General features: G+C 31.0%; 4 protein-coding genes across 9 annotated transcripts; 1 reads left to right on the top strand and 3 right to left on the bottom strand.

Annotated features, from left to right (window-relative positions):
• The first annotated feature begins 813 nt into the window (after positions 1-813).
• On the top strand, positions 814-2,941 carry LOC107173471 (protein FRA10AC1 homolog). Its single transcript, XM_015524030.2, has 4 exons — positions 814-1,256; positions 1,321-1,483; positions 2,254-2,413; positions 2,475-2,941. Exons 1-4 carry the CDS (start codon positions 1,159-1,161, stop codon positions 2,747-2,749), a joined length of 696 nt encoding a protein of 231 aa, XP_015379516.2. The 5' UTR covers positions 814-1,158; the 3' UTR covers positions 2,750-2,941.
• LOC107173469 (CUE domain-containing protein 1) lies at positions 2,741-8,953 on the bottom strand. Of its 6 annotated transcripts, XM_089228791.1 has the most exons (7): positions 8,800-8,953; positions 8,593-8,738; positions 6,541-6,881; positions 5,715-5,865; positions 4,403-4,515; positions 3,159-3,250; positions 2,741-3,029 (listed from the first exon to the last, which is right to left on the bottom strand). In XM_089228791.1, the coding sequence occupies exons 3-7, from the start codon at positions 6,822-6,824 to the stop codon at positions 2,896-2,898; spliced, it is 774 nt and encodes a 257-aa protein (XP_089084917.1). In that variant the 5' UTR covers positions 6,825-6,881; positions 8,593-8,738; positions 8,800-8,953; the 3' UTR covers positions 2,741-2,895. The 6 variants fall into 6 exon arrangements, with proteins under 6 accessions (XP_089084917.1, XP_089084916.1, XP_089084915.1 ...); XM_089228790.1 differs by having other exon boundaries at positions 6,541-6,884; positions 8,593-8,872; XM_089228789.1 differs by having other exon boundaries at positions 8,593-8,871.
• Positions 8,954-12,720: 3,767 nt separating this feature from the next.
• Positions 12,721-19,691, bottom strand: Nop56 (Nop56 ribonucleoprotein). Its single transcript, XM_015524016.2, has 9 exons — positions 19,505-19,691; positions 14,654-14,858; positions 14,412-14,579; positions 13,926-14,124; positions 13,677-13,864; positions 13,367-13,619; positions 13,159-13,307; positions 12,940-13,085; positions 12,721-12,878 (listed from the first exon to the last, which is right to left on the bottom strand). Exons 1-9 carry the CDS (start codon positions 19,505-19,507, stop codon positions 12,783-12,785), a joined length of 1,407 nt encoding a protein of 468 aa, XP_015379502.1. The 5' UTR covers positions 19,508-19,691; the 3' UTR covers positions 12,721-12,782.
• Positions 16,301-19,718, bottom strand: Caper (RNA-binding protein 39-like protein Caper). The gene is made up of 2 exons (XM_015524015.2): positions 19,505-19,718; positions 16,301-18,949 (listed from the first exon to the last, which is right to left on the bottom strand). Exon 2 carries the CDS (start codon positions 18,936-18,938, stop codon positions 17,433-17,435), a length of 1,506 nt encoding a protein of 501 aa, XP_015379501.1. The 5' UTR covers positions 18,939-18,949; positions 19,505-19,718; the 3' UTR covers positions 16,301-17,432.
• Positions 19,719-21,146: the final 1,428 nt, after the last annotated feature.

The following is a 21,146-nucleotide window of genomic DNA, read 5'->3' as shown; positions in this document are numbered from 1 at the left end:
CCTTCAGAGCCTTGTATTACATTTTCAAGCTTTTCTACCCAACAAATAAATTTGTATCGATATTAATTTTAAAAAAAACTAATAATAATCGAAAATTGCATATACCTATGAATAGTTCAACTTAAGTAGAAAATTTTTGAAAATTGAATATACTTATATAAACATTCGGTGAAAATTTCATTTATCTACTTGTTTTAAAGTTACATCAAAAACCAAAATCGATTTTGTCGAAAACTGATTGTGCGTAAAATTTCCCGTTTTCCCCTTAATTTTTAGTTTATTTATCACAATTATTTAGAAAAATATCAAGATTTATTTACTTTTGACTCCCCAAAGTACCAAATAGATTCACTTTCTGATCGAACGAGGTACTGATGTCAAAAATCGAAGCACTTTTACTGCCCCAAAACGTGATGACAGACACAAAAAAAAAATAAAAATAAAAACACACATCATGGTAAAATCATTACATTCATCGCTCCGCTCAGAATCTAAAAATAAGTAAATAATACCACTATATTATATTATGTATATACCTTACGGCTTACCTATAATAAATTAATAATTATTTTTCCGTGTCTGTGATAATACCACAGATTATATAAAATATATTTATATAATACTTAGATCATATACTAGTAAATGATCTAAGATATAATATATATTATATTTATATAATCTGTGATAATAGTAAATACACCGAAATAGATAACACGTTTTGAATTTTTGTATTTTTATTATTATCGGGACAAGTACCCCTATCTCTTATTATTATTGTTGTGATAAGACCTATCTACTTCTACATATTTTATAGTATTTTAGTGACTAAAGTAGTGAGAGCCGAGAGGATTCGTTCAACGTTTTATCCTAATATAGCCTATAGGTATTTATTATTTTAAATTTGAATGTAAACATCCTTTTGGTAAATATAATGAATATTATGAACTATAATTCAACGCAACTCGCTACTTATTGCAATCAAACGGTTTAAAATTTCTCTAGAGATACCGATTTTTAGTTTATATAAAAAATGGAATTTGTTTTATTTAATTTTACTAACTAAAATTCGTTGGACCAATTATATGAACTTTGCGACTCCAAATCATTGTTCGTTTGTATAACTATAAGAATTAAATAGTTAATAGGTACTAATACAGTATGGATAAAAAAAAATTAAATGCTCTACAACCGTTTGAATTGCACAAAGAATTATTGGACAAGTATCTAGAGTATTGCAAATTTGTTGATTTAAAAAAGTATGTTGATTCTTGAGTTGGAGAATTGGCTTATGGTAGCTATTATCTTGGTTTTTTGTTTCAGACGTGAAAAACGTGATTTCGATGTTATACAGGAAAATCACAAGTTTGTATGGGAAGAAGACGATGAAGTTTTCACTTGGGAGCAGAAATTGGCTAAGAAGTATTATGACAAGTTGTTCAAAGAATATTGCATTTGTGACTTGAGTTTATATAAAAAATCTAAGGTTGGTCAAAATATAAATATTCTTCAATTTTTTCAATCAATAGTTTATCTTGGGTACAAGTCTACACAACAATTTAAAAATAAAAGGTTAAACTAGTGGTTAAGGCTTAAGGTTGAACTATCCTTATCATATTCCACACTGCCACAGCAAAGTCTAGTGATGAGTTTCAAAAGCGGATCAATCCATATCCGGATATGGATTGATCCAGCTTAAAATATCCAATCCGGATTATTAAGCATTTTGAAAACAATATTATTATTATTTTATTTATCTAAATATTTAACTATATAATCCTTGAATTACTCACAAAATATATATTTTACTAAAAAATTAAAAAAATTACTGAAAGCGAATTGGATTCAAAAATCCAAATCAATGGATTGAATTCATGAATCTGGATTGATCATAATAATTCTCAGCACTACAATAAACCACCAGAATCCATTGATCTCCAATTTCTAATAAACCCCTCATGCCATCTAAAATACTACCGGCCAAAATACATCTTAAATAAATAATGATAGTAAAAAAATCTTAAAGAGTTTTAAAATTTTAAGTGGCGTCTCTGAATGACAGTCTTTTTACTCAAGTCAATACCTCCATAATCAAACTTAACTTTTACTTATTGTATTGTAACCATTTACAGATAATAAATATATTCTTTTAAAATCATAAAAAAATGTTGGTCATCTGTTTAAAGTATATTAGATGTTTATTATAAAATTGTAAATTATTTGTTTTATGCTAACCTAATATTATTTATTATGTAGGTAGCAATGCGTTGGCAAACTGAAAGTGAATTGGTCAGTGGTAAAGGTCAGTTCATTTGTGGCAATAAAATTTGTAATGAAACATCACATCTACGGACATGGGAAGTAAATTTTAATTACATGGAACACTCTGTATCAAAAAACACACTGGTCAAACTAAGTATGTCTTACTTATAAGTAATAATTATATGCAATTTTTGTTGATATCTAAATATATTCAGGGTTGTGTATGGATTGCTCCAATAAATTGAATTATAAACATAAAAAGAAAGAAGTCAAGCGTCAAATTTCCAAATCGAAAAAAGATAAATCAAAACATTCCAACAAAGAACGCGAAAAATCCATTAGTCGACCAACTACTGGCGTCCAGAGTGAATCACCAGTAACATCTAAGCTAGCAATTGAAGATAATGTTTGGAGTGAACAGTTACAAATAGACGATGAAAAACCAAGAGAGGATGATTTTGAAAATTACTTAGAACAACTGTTATTTTAAATAAATTGTTATATTTTATTAACTTAATTCTAACCTATATTATTTAACACTTTCTATATTATTCTAAATGGTAAAAACAATAACATGATTGAATGTAAAAGAAAATAATATTTTCTAAACAATTAACAACAAGTAAAATATTTGTTTCAGTGTTCTTCTTCATGTAGAAATAAATTGTCTTTTGTGTGAGTATCTCCTTGATTCATTATATTGCGTGCCGTGCTTTTCTTCTTTTTTCCGGTAAATACTCGTGCAATCTGGATAAATTTCTTCCTGGAAGCTATAGAATAATTTTATTAATATCATTTGGTTTGTTAATAAAATTCTATGTGTATTTCATAATCTATAATACTTAATTTTTAACTTTAATATTTTGACAAAAAAATGTATATCATTATTATTTTCATACCTTTCCCCATATTTTTTAACCTTTCTTTAAATGCAGCATCCTCGTCACCGTGTATCTGATTTGGGACGAAGAACTTTTGTTCTTCAATAGGACTGTCTGTTGAAACACAAACATGCTATACTTTCGACTCAAATATCGTAAGATTCAAGCATCATACTGAACAAGATGATCTACCAAATCTCAGGTTTATATTAATTTTTAATAACGCATTTATTCAAACATTTAGAATCGACCTCTTTCACTGTAATTGTGATTGTTAAGTAGAGGATTTTTTTTTTTTGAAAATTCTGATGGATCTAAACGAAATATTCAAACGAGCATAGGCGTAAATAGGGGGGCTTGGAGGGTATTAGCACTCCCAATTTCAAAATTAGCACCTCAAATAATGTTCGTATTTATGTAACAAAAACTTCTTACTGTAAAAGTTAAATGAGAAAATGCTTAGCACCTTTAGTTTTTTTTTATTGAAATTACGCCTATGTAAGCGTGATGTTATTGAGTTAATAAGAGAGCGTAACATGGCAAAATTAAGCTCAACAGATCACGTTTATAAGTTTCAAAATTTGAGTGGATCGACCTTTTATAAAACTTGAAATTAAAAATTACCATAACTTATTTAAAAACTAAATCATCGAAAACAACCCTTGTAAAAACACAGATAATGTTCTTACAATCAAGTTTCATAAGAGGCCGATTCGCTCTAATAATCTAATGATTAAACTAACACGAAGCTATACACGATGTGATCTGCTGAGCGAGAATTCGCCACGTTACGCACTTGTAAGACGGAGACATCAAATGCGTAAAATCTTTGTATAAATGTATAATGAAAGGTAAATGATGCAACCCAACCCATAAGTGATATTTTGTTATTAACGTAAAATAGAGCCATAGAGGTTAGTCGTGAGTAGCTATGTTTGGTGAATCACTATGTATATGTTTAGGTATTGTTCGGGGGTGTAATTATATAGAGAATAATTTATTACATTGGGAAAGATCACCATCCCTCATAAAAAGTTTGCTACATAAATTGTATTAATCAATGTAAGCTATATAGGTAATTAATTCGTTCACAGAGAACACTTAAATTATCCTAAAATGTCAGCTCCCCCCCCTCCTGGCTACGTACCTATACGGCTATACGCCATCGAATTATTTCTTGTACAATACGTCGCTATACCATAATATAAATTAAATCAAGCTTATAGTCTATAGGTATAATGTAAAAAGAGTAGGTACTTAACGTGCCTTTATCCAAGGTGGAGAGAAATTGTTCGTTTTTGCGCAGCTGCACGAGGAATTCTTCATTTTGCAACAGAATCGCTATTTGCTCGTCGTTGAGTTCGCTCTCAGAAACCTGCAGTTATATGATCAACTATCAGTGCCAGTTATTTAGTGCCCGTATTTATACTGGTCGTAGAGGAGTAGGGTCGGTAGGGATTATAAAGCGAAATTATTAATCCTTGACCAATTTTTAAAATAATATTTTGTATTCAAATTTCCAAGAAATTATTTGATTATATAGACAAATTATTTGATTATTTTATTTGTTTGTCCGCTGGTTGCAGTAGGAACCAGGAGGTATGGATGACGAGTAACGACGAATGTCAATATTAATGTGAAAAAAATTAATATTAAAAACTGAAATGTCCCATACTCCTATTCGGAGAAAGTAAACATGGGATATTTAAAATCTACTTTGATCAAAAAACTTAAAAATGTAATACAAGGTTCCTCATAAGTTGCTGTAAGTGGAAATTTAAAAAAAAGTACAGCGTAAATTCGCTTTTTTATGAGCGTCTGCAGATTTGAAAACATTTCGCGTTAAAAATTTATAAAAATCTTTCTTCTTATATTGAAGATTTTAAAATTTAGTTCAAGATTCCTTGAGAAAAATTGTCTGTATAAAAATACCGGTGGGGCAAGAGGGCGATAAAAAAAAATGTGTACGCAGAGTAACAAAATCCTAAATATTGGTACGCCACTGGGTCTTCCTTTAACAGATTTTTCTTTCAATTAACCCATATATATATATATATATATGTTTTATAATCAAATATTTCTTTAAAACAATGAAAAATTATATGTATGCGAGTGCCTTGTGTGGTTAGAGGCTAGAGGTCTGGATGGTACACAAATCCTTAATTTCCTCTCTATAAGACAAAATCCTAAACGGACCACGGCTATGCGGTCGACTTAGGCCGCGTGCACATTGTGTACGAATTTGTTTCGTACGAAAACGTACGAATACTGGTCGTACGAATTGATTGCGCACATTGAATACGTTTTATTCATACGATTTATTCATTTATCCATTGCCGGCGTACGAACGTTAATGAAATCCGGACAAGTTCGGATTGTTTTCGTACGTCAAAGTTACACGTACGTATACGTACGAACAAATCGCACCAAGTCTGCGCGCTCACATAGTATTTGGTAGATCGGGATCGTTCGTGCGTGTACGTACAAGTTCGCACGAATCAAATTCGTACGAAAACGCATTCAATGTGCGCGCGACCCTACGGTCTGGGACAAGAAAGAAGAAAATATGTATACGTTTACTTGTGATGTTAAATTGCCAGTGGTCGTGAGCCTGAGGAAGTCGGTGGGCAGGGGTCCGAGCATCGGTGGGTTCCAACGGCTTGACGAACAGCCATCGATTTGTCGGGCGGCCTTCTTGCCGAGGTTGTGCAGCACGTCGGGCAACCTGAAAACCGGAGACAGACATAGAGCGAGAGAGAGAGAGAAAGAGACTCGTGCGGGCCCATCGATCGTCGAAACTGCAGGCCCTGATTTACGGATGTGCATCCGGTGCACGAGTACAGGGTCTAAACATTTTAATTTTTAAGGGCCCACTGATGCTTTATCCAAAAAAAACACTTGTCAATGTCATATAAGTTATATGCATGAATAAAACATGATAAATTGTGTAGTATGCCTAATAAAGTGTTAACTTTCTTAACTTAAATAAATAATAATATTAAAAATTCATATTCGATCTTCATTAATACGAGGAAACTGCAGGATTCTATTTGTTATTATTACCGCAGGAATCAAATATCGAAGTTCCAAAACAATATTAAAGTTTGAAGTTAAACGAATAATTTGACAAAAAAAAATAAAAAAAAATAGAAGTCGATTTTGAAAGGATTTGGATTAAACATTTAAACGTGTATTTACTATTTAGTGTAGTCGGTTATGTGCGATAACGTACCCCAAGGATAAATCGATGTTTTTTTTTTGTGTGTTTTATAATTTAACCCATCTTATTTTTCATATATAGTTAAAAATGGCCCAAAACTGAGTGCCTACGCCAAACGAGCCACCTGCACTTGTTTAAATCAGGCCCTGCGTAGTCGAAACGACTCGACGTTCTCCTCACATCGGGTCGAAGACCGCGTGCTGCACGGGAAGACCACCACCGTCGGTCGGCCCATTGAGCAGGTCGGCCGCCCGACATTCGCAGCTCATCGTCAACAGTTGGTCGACCGTCCGGTCCACGCTGCCCTTGTTGCACCGCAACACCGCCTCGATCACTTCGTCGTCAAGCGTCGGAAACATCGTCTTGAAGTCGGCCATCGCTTCGTTGAAGTCCAACCCGACGGTTGGTGGCCGACGATCTGCCGCGGTCTCGGCAGACTCGGCCACAACGTCCACCGCCTCCATGCCGATGGCGGTATAGGTTCGACCTAGACTTGGTTCGATTATGGTACCTTTAAACACCTGCTTTCCAATAACGATGAATAACGACTTACATATTATGGTAAAACATAAAAAAATTAATTTTATTAGATAATTTACGTCACTCTACAACAAAAAAGAATGCCTAATAATTTTGTTCGAAATTTCTATATTATTTATGTGCGCATTTAAAATTTTTCATATAAATCGAGTTCGTTTAAATATATAATATAATATTTCATGTTAATTATTAAAATACACCTTCGTAAAAAAAAAATAAAAGTATGATAATATTCTAATTGCAAGTGCCAAGTAGGTACTATAGGTATACTTGTACTTCAACAGTAATGTGTATTTCGGTTGATAATGATTATGCAAAACTCGGGAATATTAGAAATCATTATCTAATTGTTTCTCTACATTATTTATTCGCGTTTATTGTGTTTTATGTGCTTATAAAACATTCTTCAGACTCTGTAGTCTGTACATTTACCAGGCAAATTCCAATGATTTAAGTTGAAAGTGTGGCGTAGATTAGGTAAGCATTTATTATTATATATTATATATTATTATACCCTTCCGTTTTCTGTCGTGGCGTAAATTATACCAAAATTAGTATGTACCTGCAGCGACCTCCCTACTTGGACGTGGCGTAAATAACTTATTTTTTATATTTTGGTGCATATTACATGAACTCTTTGATGATGTACTAACAGTGGCGTAATTTGGCTATGTTTGTGGGGGGGGGGGGGATAAAATGTTTTAACATTTTACCTATACCCCCACCCCCATAAAAAAATCAAAAGTATTTATTATAAGCACCTTTCAGAATTCAGAGCAATATATTTATGTACACATGAGACAAAATAATCTGATAATCGTCGAGCGTCGTCGATCCACGATAAAATAATACTTTACTACTCAGGGTTTATTTTTGTACCACTACACAATGCATAAACAAACTCAAAACATACACAAAACATATTGCAATAGTGATGCTTATAAACTTGCGTGGCTGCATTTAAAACGAACTAAGTACGAAGTATTTATGTACAACTAGCATAAAGGATTTGTTTTTTTTTTTTGTATTATTTCTATAAAGTATAAAATATAGACTATTTATAATAATATTAATTCACTGAGGTATTTGATTTCAATATATATATAAAATAATAATAATAATATTATTAGATAAAGAAATACATAGGTGAATGTAGTTAACCAGTCTTTAAAAAAAAAGGTCATGGGGGGGTACGACACCCAAATCCCCCCCCCGTAATTACGCCACTGTGTACTAATAATTGGTGGCGAAAATAACAAGTACTTCCTAAAATTGCCGCAAAATATCCTAATCTCCCATACAATATGTTAATCACTATCAAAAATATTGAGAACTTATAATATTTTAATTTTTATTAGTTATTATATCTTATAAAATATAAGTTATAAGTGTTATAACACTTATTATTCCGGGTTGCACGAACAATTACTAAAACTGTAACCAACTGATACTGAGCAAATTGTTCCATAAATATAGCACGATTTTGCAGCCCATAAAATTTTATCAAACCATACATTAATCAATTATAATTGTTCATGCGATCCGGCATCGTTTTTGTTGTCTAATTGTACCTACCTTACCTATAACATATGTTGCGTGTATGTTAATTTATTAAATTATTCGCTATTGTTACATTGAAAAAAGCCAAATTGCGTTTAAAAATAAATAAACAATAGTATTTTGTGTAGGTACCTGGTACCCACTGCGGAGCGAAACGGTGTCTTTCACAACGTTTTGACGATAATTGCGGTTTGACCCTTCGGTGTCACAAGTCCGGTATAAGAGCTCGCCCTTTGCCACCAGCCGCCGAGAGAACCGCGATGATCCGAATTAATTTACTGTCGAAACAGGCGGAAAATATTATCATTTGCGATATATTTTCGTCGCAGTTTTCAGTACCTGCATAATATTATTATTCCATACCCATAGACAGAGAATAATACATTTGATACGTCGTGCTTTGCGGAAAATCAATAATTTCCAGTGCTGACGCGACTCTCGACAAAACATTTTACCGGTCGCAGCTTTCGTAAGGCTAACCTATATAGTAGATAGCACAGTGTATAAGTATAACCACCATGAACTATGATTATTATTAAATATTAATAAACTATGATTAACATAGTTCATGCCGTTCAATGTTCATGCGGTTAGAATACCACATCACAGTAAGAATCGTAAACACCACAATCACAAAATATGAATTCAGTGGGGTTCGGCTTTTTTTGTTTTGGGTGATGGTAGGGAAAGGAGCTTTAGACTGCTGTAGCTCCCTTATATTTTTTTATTACTACCTATAAAATCTCTGTGAAGATTTCCCCAGCATCCGGTCGCTGCAGTTTATATATGTACTTGTTAATAATATTTAAATTAATAAATTGTAATCGGCTTGAAACAAATATGATTTTTTTTCGTAAAACTTTATTGAATATTTCCAATGATATACCTTTGTTTGTTTAATGAGTAGACAAATCAATTTTTTACCGAGTAGCCAAATTTAAGAAACAATCTATGGAACAAACATATACGTCTACCCCCAACGGTCATAGGCAGAGCATGATACATTTATTCGGGAGGCGGGGGCTAAAGCCCTAGATGTAATATTAAAATAAAAAAAATTAATTTACAAAAATTACATTTGGCCCTTTCTAAAATCATAGTGCGGACCGCTGGTCTTCAGGCTACTATAATCATGTTTCCAACTTTGATTGTAAAAATAAAACTAGGATATAACATATTATAATAGATATTAAAAACATAGCTGAAATTCAGGTTATACTTTTTTAGTAAAAATATTCAACTAACATAATGTTACTTCATCATGTGGTTATATCCATAATTAAGATTTTTAAGATACATATTTTCATGGTAATAATGAGAAAAGAAATCTGTCACCTTGTCACTATTATGTAGGTATAACGTATAACTAAGAGCTTGCAATTCAATATATTTATTTAAAGGTGTGTTAAAGCACTTAATACTTACAAGTTATAAGCTAACTTATTGCCACTTATCTGAGACGAGACATAATATATATATAAATAAAAAAAAGCGGGAAAGTGGATGTCGCTCTGCTGTACAGTAGGTTACAAGTGGCTGAAGTCTGAAGTGGGTTACTGTAATGGATAGAATTAAATTTGAATCCAATGATATTATATCATTTATATCATACTTGAGAAATTTTCAAGTATATACGACTTGTACTTTTTGAATAATAACAAATATTTAAAATCGTTTGAGGATAAATCGTTATCGTTAGCTATTTCGTAAAAATTTAAAATTCAAACGCACTTAAAATTTTTCCTATAATGATGTTTCGAGTTTTCTCTATAGCTACTTGAAGGAAAATTAATGGAAAACTTAGTGTTGTATTTTTAATCCTTAGTTATAAACACAAAAATTTTTATGATTTTTCAACTACGAAATTACTTGCAAATTTTCTCGTTTTCGACAGATTTCATAAAAATTTGAACTATAAACGTTTATAAAAAAAATTGTGACTAACGATTTTTAATTTTTTTTAGCTACAATAAGAAAAACTCATAATGAACCTTGTATTAAATTTTCAAGTTTTTTTGTCGTCCAACATTTTTTTACCGGCACTTCAAAAAAAAAAATGAAAATTTCAGTGGTCTATAAGTTACTCAAAAAAAGTCAAAACATTTTGAAAATTAAACTGTATATAGATAATACTAACATAAACATTTAGTGAAAATTTCAAGTATTTACAGTGATCAGTTTTTGAATTACAGCCATATAAGAAAACCGTTTGGTCGAAAACTGGTTTTGCGTAAAAATTCCCGTTTTTTCTGTCATTTTTTTTTTTGTTTTTCTCGATTTTTTCGAAAACTGTTGGAAAATGTCAACTTTTGACCTTCATAATGTACCAAGGATATTCACTTTTACATCGGAAACCACCACCAAAGTTTGAAATTGAAGCATTATTTCGATTAGTTATGCTGTACACAGACACACACAAAAAAAAAACACACATCATTGTAAAATCAATACATTCATCACTTCGTTCAGAATCTAAAACTAAAAAAGTTGAAAAATTAAAATGTCAGTAAACAGCTCAAAACAAATCAAAATATTTTGAAAATTTTATAAAATATATAAAATGCCTATATAGGTATTCATAGAAAATTTCAAGTATCTGCGGTCATTTGTTTTAGTTACACCAAAATAAGAAAATAGCTAAATGTGAAATCCAGTGAAAATCCAATGTTGTAAAAATTTAAATTTCAAATGCTCATAAAAATTTAATTTGAATTTCCGGTGGACGTTTTATTTGTGATAAAAATTGAAAATTCAAACGGCTATTACGCGGGACCGCGTCAATATATATTATGTTCATATAGGAGTATTTATAATTTTAGGTACAGTAGTAAGTTTGAAAATATTATGCATTACTTTAAGTTTAATTTCTAGTATAGTATTACTGTGCTGGTACTGAAAAATTAATATTGCAATGTTCACCTCTATTGGTAGACTGCCGAAGTTGAACTGTTAATTTTATTATAAGTTTGAATTTTAGCCAAAATGAATTATTTTCATAAATAATAAATCATACACATAAAAAAGTATTAGCACGATATCAATATTTTGAGTGCTTTACGTTCGCTAATGGCTAGCAACTAAGCTTAGCGTTTGTGTTATGTATGCATTAATATTGTTAACGGTCATTATGAAATTTTCTTGACCATATTTATGTTGAATTAAATGCCTAATCATTACCCCTTAAAACACGTCTTCTTGTTTCAGTATCATTACGGTTATTATTCAAGAGCACGAAACACTGGCATTTGTTGTATTTCAGAATTGATCTTATAAGTGTGTAACATACTACCAAAACAAATGTATGCTCAGATAACGTGTAATGTATAGTGATCTCGTCACCTACAGGTGTCGGTTATTTAGAATTAGGTGACTCTTTATTGAACTCGAGACAATGGTTACTATGATGTAGTTTGTTTATTAGTTTTTATTGAACGATTAAACTTCACTAATTTGATCAGTAAAATATTTTGTCTAAATAATTAATTTTAAAAACATAATGGCGTGAAAATGCTCTGGTGCTCTGTTCACATCTGAATAAAGACCGTTTCGGAGGTTTTCTATATAAACCTACTCTCTGTTGCTGGATGCCTGAATGTCAATAACTCAATAACTATACATTCACTAAACAAATTTTACAACTTATTGTTTCGACAAAATATAAGTTCGTCAAAGTATGATTTTGAAAAAAAATTTTTAATACAGCAAAGAAATGCCAGTAGATCATACGAAACATTTTAAGTTTTTAATTTTAATTAAGATTTTAAAATGTGCATATTTTTGTAACATATGATAAAAATGAAGTTTATTAAAAAAAAAAGTATCCAATAAAATAATTCAGAATTAACTAGCGATGAACACATGTCTAGTATTATGAAGAAAAATCATGTTTCTACTGTTAATTAACAATAAGTGTTACAAGAGTTTTTCATAATATATTTTAATCTTTTATCAGTAGTACTCATTACTATTATTCTTAACATCAGTATCTCAGTTAAATGTTTATTTAAATACCTACATTTTACAACAACTTAATATCACTATTATGTTGACTTACTTTGAACCAACTTACTTTAAATTCTTACTCTGTGCTTTGAACTCATTTAAATTATATTTACCAACATTAACAGTAAATATTTTCAAAAACTATTATTTATTTTTTCATTTTTATATTGTCAAAAGTGTAAGTATGGCTTTTCATTGTAAGAGTAGAACATTATAAAAATGTATAGATATAGTGGATAGTTAACAGTTGAAAGCAAATTATTAGTCAAAGTAACTTTTATTTAAAGAGTAAAAAAGTTGTTTTTAAAAATACAAAATAATTATTCCCCATTCTCTTTTTCTGCACCCTTAGACTTTTTTGATTTTTTTTCTTTCTTAGTTTTCTTTCGCTTGACACTTGTATTCAGACTTTCATTCTGAAAACAATAACAAACATGAAAGATTCATAAGTTGGTAAATTTTGAATATACAAAATACCTGTTGTTGTTGCAAGACAAGTGATTCTTGGAGCGCATCATGCATAACATCAACATTTTTGGGAGGTTTTTCACCTGTCTCAAAATATTTAAGTCTATCTTCACATTGTTCTTTCATTTTCTGACCAAAAATATTACATGGATTATCTGCAATATGGAACATATTCATAAAATTATTTTTTAAGGAAATTCAAATAAAGAAAAGAATTAAAATAAATACCAGAAAAGGCATCAATTCGGCTAGCAATGCTTAATTTGTTTGAAAGAAAACGAGATGCCCGTCCTTTAAACTGCCTGCCGGCACGGCCAATAAATGTTGAATGATATATGAGACCATATTTTGGAGTACTAGTTTTGGTCTTCATTGCTCTACAAGAATAAATTATCAAAATGAAATAACAATGAGTTATAAGGTTTAAAATAAATACCTAAAAAGGGCTTTTTCTGCACCCAAAATTTGAACGGTAGATGCAGGACATTTAGCTAAATTTGTCAGCGAACCAGCTTTGGAAATAAGTCTAGCTCCAACTTGTTCACCAATTAGAGCGGCCATGTTAGGTGCAACAGTCCCCATTTTGTTTTTTAAATATTCTGATAGACTTTTTCTGTACTCGGACAATGATATGACGCGATTGGTAAACATCAATACATTTGTTAGATCAACCGGAGAAATATCCATACCTGATAAAGGGAATAATTTAACCATAGAATATCAATTATGTCTAATCTAATCATTACCCATCGATGATTTGGCAGCACTCAAGATTGCTGCTGCTTTCCCTGCATCCATTACGATCTCTTCAAGACCCTCTAATTTTTCTTCAGTAAGTTGTTTACGATCACCAACATACTTCACTACTTTAGCAAACAAATAGTTCTCAGGTACAATCTTGTAAAGTTCTGGGAAATGGTAGGAGTACCATTCTCTATTGTATAAAACATTAAGTTTTAAAATTTTATTACAGAATATTCCATTAAGTATTTTACCTGATACGCATTGAGTAAGTGTTCAGGTCTTTGTCTAACTGATCAAGCAATGAAACACTGTGTATGATCATGTTATCTACTTTATTGACATTGAACTTTACTTTAGCTCTAGAATAGCTGTGACCTAAACCCAATTGAGCAATACCTTCTAATTTCGGAGCGAATCCCTTCATAAGGGATGGAAAATGGTATCTAATACCTAAATAATATCAATCACATAATCAAATACTTAGTAACATTGTAATTAAAACAAAATAATTATGCGTAAATACTAAATATCAATAACTTAAGTAATTAATATTACTTACCTGAAACATAAAAATATATTGTATGATTTAATGAGCATTTATATTTTAAAGAACTTTAAGAATTATTTGCCATTTGAAATTTTTAAGAAAATTATTTAATTGAAATTTTAAAGCATGGTACAATTAAGTTTTTTTAAATTGTTATATGAAAGCAAAATGAAAATGAAACAAAACAGACCTCTCAATATCTCGAGCACAAATCCAGTATGTTGTATCTTGAGCCCGAGTTTTTCATTAATGCTTGCACCCAATTTTCCATCAGCAACTCCCAAAGTGACTTTTGACAATTTACCCACTTTAGGTACATTGGTTTCTAAAAATATTTGCAGACTCTCCGGCAATACACCTATGAACGTGATAATAAACAACTTGATGAAACCAGGACACGGCAGACGGACATCAGATTTTATCGTTTTGTACCTTCAGAGATGCTGTTGATGGATTCCAATGCGTCAACTGACGTTTTGAAAGGAGCAAATGCCAAAAGCTCAATGATTTTGGTGAAACGCTGCAAGTCGCGAACAGATTTTTCAACTTCTGATAATTCTGAACCTATTTCTTCAAATTCTTTTACTTTAAACAGTGTGAAGCCGGTGGCATGCTCGTAAAGGACTGTTAGTTTCGCCTGCGGAAATGAAGATATTTAGAACGTAAAATTCTACTAAATCTAGTATTTAAGCTTAAGCCGAACAATTAGGCGCTTAAGATACATCCATAAAATTGAATTTATTTTAATCAGTAAGTTTCTGCTAAGTTTAACTATAAATTGATAGTATTTTTGGTATGGGAACTTTCAAAAAACACAATTTAGGTGAGATAATATAACCATTCTATTATAATTATAATAAATTAGTTAAAACAAATATGTATTCAGATAATTCAATAAACATTTTATTTCAAATTTTAAGTAATATAAATTTCAATGACTGTCAGATATTTTATAAATTACATTTTTATATTTTTTAAAGTACGCTTAAAATATAACAAAAATATAAAACATACAATAACAGCTATTTTTTTATTTATTTTTTAATATGTAAGAACTACACATACTGTAAATCAGTATGAAAATATTGGTATTAGTCACATTCGTAATATTTATTTCATAAACAAAAAATAATCTTATGCTTAGATCGGTTATTACTTATTATTAAACATACAAATTCAATAAGATGGAATACAGCCATACAGGTTATTTAATATATAATTGTAAGTAGATAGGTAGGAAATATTAATAAAATAATTATTAGTATAATATTATAAAATACATACTATCCAAAAATAATTTTATACAAGAAAATATAAGTTTGTTTTGATTTAGGTATTTTACAATTTTATTTTCTAAATTGAACCGTACAAGTATAATTTCCCATTAACATTGTTTGAAATAAATAATCAGAGCATTAAAATCTAAAAATTAAAATAAGTGATTGATTTTTAACTTTAAAGCTTGTTTACCACCAAGTATATACTAATATAATGTACCTATGCATTTTAACTAAAAAGTAAATTTATACAAGACAAAATGTATATAATAACTCAGGTGTAAATTCAATTTGTGCTTTAGATTATATGTATACAAGTCTACTTAACATAAACAATATTCAAACATTAGTACCAACACAGAATGGGTTTCTTCAATTAAATCACATACAGTATAATAAGATAGGGATGAAAAAAAAGGCTTTATATTGTTACAAATTAAATAAATATTTTTGTTAAAAATATTTGACAATTAATTAGTAGTACATGTTTTAGTTAATTAATAATACAATTTACGAGCATTGTTGATAACTTAATGGTAACCATTAAATATGAATTTAGCAAATAGTAATATTATTATATTGTTCAAGAGTTCAGTGCACTTCAGTTTTCTCTCTCTGACCCACACTCAACAGACAAAAAAAATAGAAAATAATATTTTTGAGGGAATGACATATTGATATTATATTTCATTAATATTAGATTTTCAAAATAAACAAAAAAATTTAAACTTGAATGATGTTTTAAATTGCTTTGAGACAATATTTAGACAAGTTTGATGTCATTCCCTCAAATATTATACTCTTTTTTTTTTTTTTGTATCGGGTGATTTTACTTTGAGATTATTTGAAAACATAGAAAAAACAAGTTTGAATAAATGCGTTTTGTCTACATTGAGCTAGGGCCAAAGAGAACAATAGCTGACATCTTCTTAAGATATATTCAAAAGTTGAATACATGCATTTAATTATTGTTTTACTAATACTACAATGTATAGGTATAGATAAGCTAATGTTATGTTTAACTATCAAGTATACTACAAGATTAATGAATTAATTTACATATGTTACATTGTTAATTAACTTTTTTTTTTTTAACTAGCAATTTCAAATGTACAATCAAAAATATTGTTAACTATTATACCTACTGGATAATTGATGTAATAAAAGTGATAAATACAAATTAGATTTAAATTTAATAATGAATGTTAAGTTCATATTATTCGCTTCAATGAACAATAGTAGGGTTAAAGATATATGTGGTTGTACAATAATCAAAAACCAGTAATATTTTAATATATGACAATAAGGAGCATTCTTTATAATGGTTTATTACAAATATATAACTACAATATGAATTTTTTAAATCAGATTCTTGGATATTTCAGTGAATCAGAAAAGGTAAATGGAAAAAGAGGACAAATAGAAAAAATAACAACTTGTTTTTAAAGTTGTACAATAAAAGTATATAAACAAATAAATGACCATTTGATATTTATTAGTACACACAATTTTTAAACATAATAATGCCAACAAAAGAAATGAATTATATTCTGATGGAGGCCAACAGATGAAAAAAAATAAATAAAAATTCAAACAGTAACCTAACTACTTATTTATATTTTAAAAAATTACTCCAAACACATAATTATGTCCTAAAACTATTCACATCAGTTCACATGGAAAAATGATTTACGTAAAAGTGATATAGAAGAAATTACTTTAATTTCTACAACTTTATTCGATCACAATTTTTTATAATATAACCATATTAAACATATTAATTAATAACCTAACAAAAAAGGTTAGCTAAAAAATATGATTAGGTAGGCATAATTTTTACTCTACCTATACAGAATAATGTAAACATTTTATATCAATATTTGTCAATCGAAAGTTTAAAAAAATAAAATTAATAAATTGTATACATATAACTATTAATTTTTAGTTCTGGATGATACCAACAGTTTTGTAAGTGAAGAAGCTTCAGGAAACAAATTATGATAATTTGTTACAGGCACATACGCTGCAGTGATTACACGTCCACCAAACCATCGTCCATGTAAAGCTGCTACAGATGCAAGCGCAGTTTCAATTGTTGTACATTTAACATAAACATTGCCCTGTGGAGATGCTTTATCCACATACACATGTAAAACACCACCATGTTTATTGCATTCTTCAATCACGTCATCTCTAATCTCAGTTTCCCAAGTAGTATTACTATCTACGTCTTCTTTGTTTGGATCAAACATGTTGGCTAATAAAAAGCATTGGGTTGCGATAGGAGGAGTCACCTGAACAGTTGGAGTGGTTGGAGCTGCCTGCACTCCAGAGGCAACTTGAAGTGCATTGGCTGCAGCCTGTGGAATTGGGAATCCAGTACCTTCTGCTAGTTTGTACATCAGTTGCAATCTACCAGTAGCTCCTAAATCATAGCCAGCTCTGTCTAACTCATCAACTTCAAAAGCAGTTTTGTCATACATAGAATGATTTTCAGTCACATGACCAACCTTCATAGGTCGACCAGCTATTTCAAATCCATTCAAATGTTCAAGCGCTTTTTTAGCATCTTCTGCATTGCGATAAGTCAAAAATCCATAGCCTTTGGAACGACCTGTTTCAGTGTCCATCATTAACTGTATGTTATCAACATGTCCAAAAGGTTCAAATATTCCTCTTAACATTTCTTCAGTAATGTTATAGTGTAATGATCCTACATATAATTTCATTGGTCCATAATGTGTACGTTGTACCATATTTGGCATAGAATTAGCCATACGGTTTTTTTCTGCCTGAGTAGGTTGAACAACAATAGGGACGCCTAAAAGCTTTTGACCATTTAGACCCATAGCAAGTGGAACAGACTCAGGATCTTTAAATTCAATGTAAGCTATACCCTTAAACCGACGAGTTTTATTACAAGTGATCATTCTAACATCTCTGACTTTGCCAACAGATGAAAAAAATTCTTCTAAATCTCTAGCTCGAATTGTCTTTGAAAGTTGCATACAAAACACGGTTCTAGCATCTCTTTCTTCAGGAGTTAACATACTAACTGGTGGCACTTTAGACGCCAGAGGCGATGGTTTTCTACTGTAGCGCGGAGGAGGTAAAGGTGGTCCATATTTGGGTAGTTTGATAGGAGACCGGGTACGACTTCTTTTGTCTTTAGAACTGCGTCGTCGTGAATGTCGGTCTCTGGAACGACTACGATGTCTGTCTTTAGAACGACTTTTTCGTCGATGCTTGCGGTCATCTTTGGACCGACTATGTTTGCGAGCCTTGTCGCGCGATCGAGATCTAGTACGATGGCGACTTTTACGAGACTTGTCTTTACGTGATTTTTCTTCAGTGCCGTTACTTTCTTTTGGTTGAGCTTCTGGCTCTTTTTTGTTATAGGGTGCTTCAAGCAATGCTTCTATGTCAAAATCGTCCGCCATTATCAATTTGACTGAAGATGGAAGGAAACGGCAGGACAAGATTGCGTAACAAAACAAATAGTATTAGTTCGGCACAGGCTACGGACTTAACTACGTAAATGCAAGTATATGTATATATATTATATTGTGCGTGGTGTAACGGACATTTTATTGGCCATCTACGCGAAATGACAACTGGTGTAACGGGGACGGTGATTATGCAACAGTCGTAATGGAAAAATAAAATAGCGTGTCCGGTCAAGATTTAACCATCAAGCCTAGAAACGCGCGTGCACGCACACACACACACACACGCATACACTCACCATATGACAATAACAAACGAGCTTGATAGGTTTTCCAACACGGAGAAAAACCTAGAAAACGTGAACCTAAGTTAGAGAAAAGTGCGGTAAGCACGCGCCGGGCTACGAATTCGGTCTCGACCAAAGACAAGAAAAAACGTGTTTCACGGACCAACGATGAGGTAGGTGCATAATCACCGAATGATCGTGCGCGTTTATTGTGGGGCGAAGACGAAAAAAATCGAAATGAAATTATATTTGTTTAAGTATGGTTTAACTCACCATTTCCTTGTAGTGTAGTGCAGCGTGAATACGGTGGAAGGACGTCTTCGGGCGGAATCTTCCGTCCGTCGGCTGCTCGTCTGTGACTGACACTACTCAGTACTCAGAAGTCAGTACTCGTGTTGTCTGGGCATATTTAAAACGATTATTAAATCAGAAATGAAACAGGTTAAGGGTCGAAACAACGTGTTCGGAACGCCTGCTGAAGTTGTCGTCGTTGTCGATTCCCTTGTAGTCGGTGGAACGGACATGCCCAGGGGCCAGGGCCACTCGTGTGACCGGTGGATGTTGGTGACGGTATTGTGGTAATGATGCCGCGTCGCGCCACTGTGCCTGTACCTTGGTTACGGTTACTACTACTGGTTACCGCGATGTAATGGACGAGTCGTGTTTGCGCGGTGATTTCGAATCTTCGGTTGAATATTGTGATTATTACGTCATTTAGTCATTATCATGCCGTCGTCGTGTGTTTAAAAATACATTGAAGAAAAGTCATTACTCATTGATTATAACAGTGTTATGTTTGCGGCAAAACGCAAAAGTTGTAACATTTTGCAACTGTGCTTAGCTTAGCTTAGGAAATTTTCAATCTCTATTTTATTCAATCCTAAAATAAAAATGTACGTATAATATATTTTTAAAAATTGGATTATTCAATACCAAGTAAATCGTTAATAGAACTCGTAAAAATAGCCATTCCATACAAAAGATAGTATACGTACTAATTGTTACTGTTTACTATGGTACATATAGATTAAAATATAATTTGATTATTAAAAATGTATGACACCTATTATATTATTAGAAAAATAAATTACCATAATCGAAAGATTAAGTTTTGTCTGTTGGTTCCACGTGATAAAAAAAAATGTAATTAACTTAACTGTACAATAAAGATAATTAACTAGAAAAAATTTAAATAAATACATTTTTAACTTGAATTTAACTTTTTAACAAGTTAATTATTCCCACCATTGGCACCATTGCTAGAATAGTACCATAGACTTCAACAGATTTTTCAATTTCAGTAATTTAATCTTCATTGGTATATTTTTCAGCTACGTCAGTTTCTAAAAATAATAATTTGTGATAATTTATAAAAATTATAGTAAATATAACAGTATGACTTCAATACCTACTTGGCTACTTCATAGTTCATATTATTGTTATTAAAAATTTAATACCTGACGATTGTGTGCTAATAGATAAATTAGTTCTAAACGTAAATTTATCCAAACTACTTTTGTATGTTTTTTGTTCCTTGATCTCGTTTACCCTTTAATTTCTCTTCATTGAACCATTTAAGTATTTTTTTGACATTTTAAACTATTAAAAATTTCAAAATAATTAACAAATTACTATAATAAATATATTCAATAAATACAATTATTAGTCATTCACGGGACTGAATGCACGCAAGTCAATGTCAATAGTATATTATATTATGACGATAAGTAGATTTTGTTATCCGTAATGATGATTAAAGCCATCGTTTTCGCGAAATCCCCATTTTACTTTATAACCCACCAAAATATCCAAGTAAAATTGTGTTTACCCTAAATATGATAAGACGGTAGGTATATTATTAATTTTAAATGGCTGAAGTCGGCCAAGAGAGCCCAGTGCAAAATATGTCCTCCTA

Source organism: Diuraphis noxia, unplaced genomic scaffold, assembly GCF_037042655.1.
Source record: "Diuraphis noxia isolate RWA-SAM2 unplaced genomic scaffold, SU_Dnox_SAM2 contig0005, whole genome shotgun sequence".
Taxonomy (NCBI): domain Eukaryota; kingdom Metazoa; phylum Arthropoda; class Insecta; order Hemiptera; family Aphididae; genus Diuraphis; species Diuraphis noxia.
The sequence above is the reverse complement of the archived record's forward strand: the minus strand, read 5'-3'. Positions and strand labels throughout refer to the sequence as shown.